Source organism: Wyeomyia smithii, chromosome 2 (assembly GCF_029784165.1).
Source record: "Wyeomyia smithii strain HCP4-BCI-WySm-NY-G18 chromosome 2, ASM2978416v1, whole genome shotgun sequence".
Lineage (NCBI taxonomy): Eukaryota > Metazoa > Arthropoda > Insecta > Diptera > Culicidae > Wyeomyia > Wyeomyia smithii.
In genome coordinates, this window is record NC_073695.1 from 65,181,455 (window position 1) to 65,188,294 (window position 6,840).

General features: G+C 38.5%; 1 protein-coding gene across 3 annotated transcripts in view; it reads right to left on the minus strand.

The window, feature by feature from the left end:
* LOC129725677 (calsyntenin-1) overlaps positions 1–6,840 on the minus strand; it is a 374,057-nt gene that overhangs the window by 18,239 nt on the left and 348,978 nt on the right. For all 3 annotated transcript variants that reach the window (XM_055681743.1, XM_055681744.1, XM_055681745.1), the window contains exons 6-7: positions 4,145–6,218; positions 3,647–4,085 (exon numbers count right to left, since the gene is read on the minus strand). In XM_055681743.1, the coding sequence (XP_055537718.1) occupies positions 3,647–4,085; positions 4,145–6,218 (2,513 nt within the window). The remainder of the gene's footprint in view (positions 1–3,646; positions 4,086–4,144; positions 6,219–6,840) is intronic.

The following is a 6,840-nucleotide window of genomic DNA, read 5'->3' on the forward strand; positions in this document are numbered from 1 at the left end:
AGAGAAAGGCAAAAGCGAATGGGAAGTTATTGAAGGAAACGGAAAGTGGTTTAAAGAAAGTACAATCGTATACGATACTATATAAGTGAAATGAAAACAGCCAATGAAAAAAGGGATTTGCAAATGGAAATGAGGAATAAAATAGAATAGGAAAGAAAACCGAAAAATTAGGGAACTATATGCAGGTCGCACTCGATTATCCGGAGATTCGATTGTCCGGAATTTTAGACTCGATTATCCGGAATTTTATTTGTTGGTGTTCGTTTCAAACTTTATTCCAAAATTTTTCCTTTACCATCCCTTCTGGCATATTTCTTACCATTTGTGTCACTTCCTGCATGTTTGAGACAGGTTCGAATTAAATAAAAATAATCAATGTCCATTTTTTTTGGCTTCTCAAGATTTTACTCCTTTTCGCCTCAGAAGTAATTTCTGGTTACACCACTGCACAATGGTCCAGAAACCAAATTTAGGGGGAAATTTGGGTCTAGAGCTCTATAGCAACATTTAAGAGCAAAACTTTTTTCTACAAAGTTGTTTCATATGTTAAAGCGCTCATTGAAAAATTATCAAAAATTAGGGTGACCAACATTTTCGATGCAATCAAGTATCTAACTTTTTTATCTTTGTAGATAGAAGAAAAATTTGTTCTACAATGTTATAGCTCCATTAATTTTAAGTAGCTTTGTAAAAAAAGTTTTTCTCTATCTTTGAAAACAACCGATTTAATTGAAAAAAACATTTTTTACGCTCTAACTTTTTTATTTCAAGTTTCATCTCAAGACTGTCTTTGGACGACTTTTAGAGCTTTTTAAGAGAAACAATTTTCAACGTTGACATCGTAAATATCTCAATTTTATTCAAAGTTATTAATATTTTTCATAAAAAAAATGCGTTTTTGATTTGTATGTCATTCTTTTTGGGGCAAACATAAAAAATATCTCTTGGTATCATTTTGAAGGGCATACTTGACTCTATAAATGGAGGAACTATTAGAAATATGTTATTTTTTAAATTTGAGTAAATTCAATTTAAAAACAAGCCGAAAATTTCAATAATTTTATACATTATGTATATGAAAGCACCCAGATTTATTTTTTGGTATTTTTTCTTATAACTGGACGTAATTACCATTAATTTGACCTAAAAAGATCGAAAATCGATCAACTGGTTCAAAAGTTATGATTTTTTTTTTAAATTAAATACATCGAACACAGTCGTTTTTTATAGTCACCCTATTTCGAGGTTGGTCACGCAAAGTGCTTCAATTGTGCTCAAAATCATCCCTGCGATTTTTTGCATCTATGTTGAAAATAATTAAACCCGTATTGCTTCGTTGGGTTGTTAGGAGGACCAGCTCCGAAATAGGGTGACCATAAAAAACGGCCATATTCGATGTATTTTATTTAAAAAAATTCATAACTTTTGAACCAGTTGAAAGATTTTCGATCTTTTTGGGTCAAATTAAAGGCAATTACGTCTAGTTATAAGAAAAAATACCAAAAAATAAATCTGGGTGCTTTTATATGCATAATGTTTAAAATTATTGAAATTTTCGTCTTGTTTTTAAATTGAATTTACTCAAATTTAAAAAATAACATATTTCTTAAAGTTCCTTCATTTATAGAGTCAAGTATGCCCTTTAAAATGATACCAAGAGATATTTTTTATGTTTGCCCCAAAATGAATGACATACAAATCAAAAACGCATTTTTGATGAAAAATATTAATAACTTTGAATAAAATTGAGATATTTACGATGTCAACGTTGAAAATTGTTTCTCTTAAAAAGCTCTAAAAGTCGTCCAAAGACAGTCTTGAGATGAAGCTTGAAATAAAAAAGTTAGAGCGTAAAAAATGTTTTTTTCAATTAAATCGGTTGTTTTCAAAGATAGAGAAAAACTTTTTTTACAAAGCTACTTAAAATTAATGGAGCTATAACATTGTAGAACAAATTTTTCTTCTATCTACAAAGATAAAAAAGTTAGATACTTGATTGCATCGAAAATGTTGGTCACCCTAATTTTTGATAATTTTTCAATGAGCGCTTTATCATATAAAACAACTTTGTAGAAAAAAGTTTTTCTCTTAAATGTTGCTATAGAGCTCTAGACCCAAATTTCCCCCTAAATTTGGTTTCTGGACCATTGTGCACTGCACCAAACAAGCAAAATAAAAAAAGGAAATATTTATTTTATGTTCGTTAATCGCAAATTTGAATATTTTTTCTGTGATTCGATTAACCAGAAGACTCGATTATCCGAATGAATTTTTTTTTGATGTTCCGGATAATCGAGTCCGACCTGTATAAGCAAAGAAAATGGGAAATAGAAATAGGAGAGAAAATTAGAAAAACATGCAAACAAGAATTGAAAAACGAGAAAAGCAAATGAAGACCAAGAAAATAAACAAGAAAACGAAATGAAAAATGAAACGTGATGAAGAGATAGAATAAAGAAAAGCAACAATAAAATGATTACGATAGATCGGAAAAACGGAAGATGGTAACATGAAAGAAAAAATGTTAAGTAATCTGAGAAAGGGAATCCAAGATGAAAATAGTGAAAGAATAAAAAAACTAGGTAAAGCATATGGGGTCAGGAAATCGCAAACAACTGAGGGAGAGGAGTGAAAAAAGTGGAATGGAAAAAGTGAAAGAAAAAGCTTATAGCAGAAGGAAAAGGTGAAAAAAGAGCGAGAGATAAAATCGTAAAATTACGATGAAATGAATATGGTAAAGAGAAGAAATGGAAAATTAGAAAGGACAATGAGTGAAAAAAAAAAACCAGATAAATAACTTATAGAACTGAAAACAGAAAATGGGAAAGAGAAATGGCGAATGAAAATGAGGGAGAGAAATGAGATTTTCTCAAAAGATATTGAAAAAATAATTAGGAGATAAAAACGTGAAAGAAAAATGGAGGAGAAAATATAATCGGGAAATAGGGAATGAAAAAATATAGTTGTTAATAAGAGCTAGGTGGAAAAAATGGAAACAGGAAATGGCAACATAATGAATAAAGAGTTCGGAAATGACATAATGCAGGGATTAATAGATTAGAAAAATAACTCAGCGCAAAATGATAAGAAATCGTACTAACAAGATTAAGAATCTAACGTGGAAATCAGAAAATAGATTGAAATTGGGTAAAAAATGAATTTACACCATACTGAAAATGGTAAGGAGGCACCCATAGATTACGTAAGGCTCATAGGGGAAGGGGGTTATCTTTGAGCGTTACGAATTGTGACTGGGGAAGGGAGGAGAGGAAATATCAGCGGTACGTAACGAAAAATATCCTTAGGGCGGGGTAGGCGGTGGTGTTACGATTAGTTACATAGGTGAGAAAAGGGGGGGGGTCTCTGGCTCAAAAAATGGCTGTTTTGCTTTGCATAATTTACGGATGTCGCCAAAATGGAAATTAACACGAAAACAGAAGTTGTAACCATTACCGAAAAAGAGATCTTCATTGTAAATTGTCAACTTGCAATATTTGCTCTCTTAATTTGGGGAGCTACTTCATATAATCTCAGTTGATGTGAAATTTAAACTGTTGTAAACTTTGATACATGAGATATGAGATTATGACAATGATTTGAAAGCGTTCGATGCTGTAAATTGAAAATTCACTGAAGGTCCACTTACATTGTAGAGTTGTCCCACTCCAGCTGGCTAACGTTCTTGTAGCGTCCATTGATGACCTCCTCGTCCTCGGAGTCCGAGTTCTCCGACTCGGAGCTCTCATCCGACAGATTGTCGTTCTGCATCGGATTGATGGTGATGGTAAGGGCCGAATCGTCCCAGTCCAGCTGCTGCTCCGGGGCTACCTTCGGGCACGGCTGGTGCTTCTCCAGGTTTCTTGACTGGCCGCTGTCACCGAGACCGCTACCTCCGCCGTTGTTTCTCAGACGGGCGATTCCGACGCCACAAATCAGCAGCACGAACGACGCACAGATGACCACGATCAACATGGTCGAGTGGGACGAGGCCAGCTGGGCCTTCTCGTGTGCCAGGTTGTGCACCTTGGACTGCGATTCCTGGATGTCGTGTGAGTGAAGCATCGCGTGGGCGTACTGGTTGGTCTCTGTTAAAGCGGTTGTTTTAGGAAGAAAGTAAAATCGAGAATTTTTTTATTATACTTACCGTGCGAATCGGATGCAACAGCAGCTCCGGTGTGAGCCTGTCCATCGTTGGCAGCTGATGGCAGAACCGACGGTACCGCCAGCAGTACGTTTGGTGCTGTGGTGGCCGACGTTGGCTGCTGCTTCGGGTGTAACACCGTCAGCGTCAGGGTGTACTCAGCGCTTCGGAAATGATCGTCCACCTGGGAGCAAGTCAGTTTGAACACTCGGTTCAAGTAGTAAGCCGGTTTCTTGTTGATGTACACCAGCGATTTCAGAATGTGCTGGTAGTTATCGATGGTATCGTAGCCAATCATTTCGACGCCATCCTTGCTAATTTTGGTCTTGATATCAAATTTGAACAGCGAATCGTCGGCACCTTCCTTGTCATCTATGGTAATCTCTTCGTGGTCCGGATTCAGACTGGGAAACACGTTCACGTTGCAAGCGTCCAGTTTTTGCAAATTCTGGCGGATTTCTTTGCCGGTGTAGATACTGATGTTGATCTGGGCGAGTATTTTGACGCCATCCTTGATGTCCGGATAGGACACCAAGTGGTTTGAGTTTCCGGTGATGACAATCTGTGGTTTCTGATCAACTGTGAGTGGTTTGTCTACCAGGATCTTGTTGTATAGCGTACTGGAAGGTGTCACCGGTTCAGAGGAAATGTTCGACGATGTGACCATAATGTAGGTGTCGATCGACGGTAACCGAATGGCTTTCTTGTTCGGACAACTAACGGTGGTCATTACCTGAATGTTGCGTCTACCGATGGTTGGATTGTCCTTATTGTTGATGTACTGGATTTGCTGCAGCAGCAATTCGATGTTACTCTTGTTGCTACCTTCAATGATAATTTTGTTCATTTGAGTGTTGGATTGAATCTGTTGCTCTGGTTCTAGAAAGTGATCGGCTGGGGGAAGAAGCTTTTCCGCGCAGTCGGTTCCGCAACGAATCTGGTTCGGGGTGAGAGTCTTTTTCAGTGATAATTTAATCTCGGAAATATCCCCGCTGAAGCCATGCTTTAGACGATTTTCCGATCCTTGATAGCAGGCACCAATGGCGAGTGTAGTGTTGATGCCATGAGCCGCATGCAAAGGCCAGTCGTCAATGACTTCCGGATTACTGTGTCGATCTTCGACGTTGCTTTCGAACTTGATACCGTCAATGTAGAGATCAACCTTGGGAAGATCAACATTGATGGTGTAGTGATGCCACTCGTTGTCGCACACCTGGGGAATCTTCCAGCGCCATTCGGCCGGGCTAAAAATGTTCAGGTCACCCTCGTTGAAGTTCTTGCGCAGCAGCAGTATTAAACGGCAGTTTCGTACGAACAGAGCCATGTGGTGGCGATTCATTTTGTGATCATCTGCGCTGCAGATAATGTGTTCCTTGGTGTGCTTATCGGTTGAGCTAATGCTGTGATGGCGGAACATTGTCATGACACTGAATTGGTGAGATGAGAAATCCTGCGCTTTAATTACGTTTTTCGGGACAATCGCTCCGGAGCTACCATCGAAGTGGAAAATAGATTCAGCACCCTCATCGTACACCAAATCTTTCGTCCATTCGGTGTTCTTCTTGAGTAAGTCAACTATTCCGGTTTCCATTTGTTCCTCATCACTTAATTTCTTCAAGCATTGGCTGGCATCCCGGTCGCAACCGAAAGAAATGTGCTTAGTTTTGAGGGAAACTGAAGATTGAATTACCATATCTTCGCCTTTGCACTGCATGTCACAGAGCTCCAGGTGGATCTTTGGGAACAAGAGGACGCTTTCTACCGAGTTGGCAATGTAATCGATCCGTTCAGCAACTCCCATGACGTGGGCTTCACACACTCGCCGCACTCGGATGTTCACCATAACCGGAGCGGACTGTTTCATGGCACAATCATAAGCGACCACCGACAGAATATGGTTGTGCGATGCTTTGTGTGACAGTGGCTCCGTGTTGCGGATCGAGCCCTCATTATCGATCGTGAACGGTTGGTCACTGGTGAGAATCTCGTACTTGCAGACGTCTCCGAACAGTGGCGTACAGTCCTTATCTGTCGCTTCCACTCGGATGATTTCCTGATACAACCGGCCTTCGTCCACCTGGAAACGAAACAAAGAATACGAAGCGTTAATAATGAGTTTTCCTTCTCCGGGGTGAAATTCGTTGCCCAGGCAGCCAGGCTACCAAGTCCAACGGGACGTGCTCTGCTCAACCGAGCGTATTTTTGTTGCATCGGTTTGCGTTACTGTCCAGTTTGTTGGTTCTATTCGAATTGACGCTGGCAGCATGGAGATGAAATAAATTATAAACTTGAAGCTGAAGGTAGAATGTTTAACCTCAATTACAGCATTAGATTGTTGAGAGCGGTTTTTTTTTCACGCGAGTTGCTGCGTTCAACATAAAATTTTAATGATTTTATTGAATTTCCTTAAAAGTGGAGTGATTGGTTCTTTTGTTCTCTACTCAGAAGATTAAAGAAAATAGATGTCCAAATTGCAATCCCCGTGAAAACTATACTATTAAATAGTCTTCAAAGATTTTGCGCATTTCTGAAATTTCTGTTTTTCAAGTAAATAATGCGTAATGGCTGCAAATAGAGATTGTTATGTAATTTTATTCATTAATATTCTTAGTATACCCAATCCAACAGTGTAATCGTTTCCAAAATTGTTAAGGAAACATTCCATATCTTTGTTTTGTTTCACATACGCCTTTTTGATA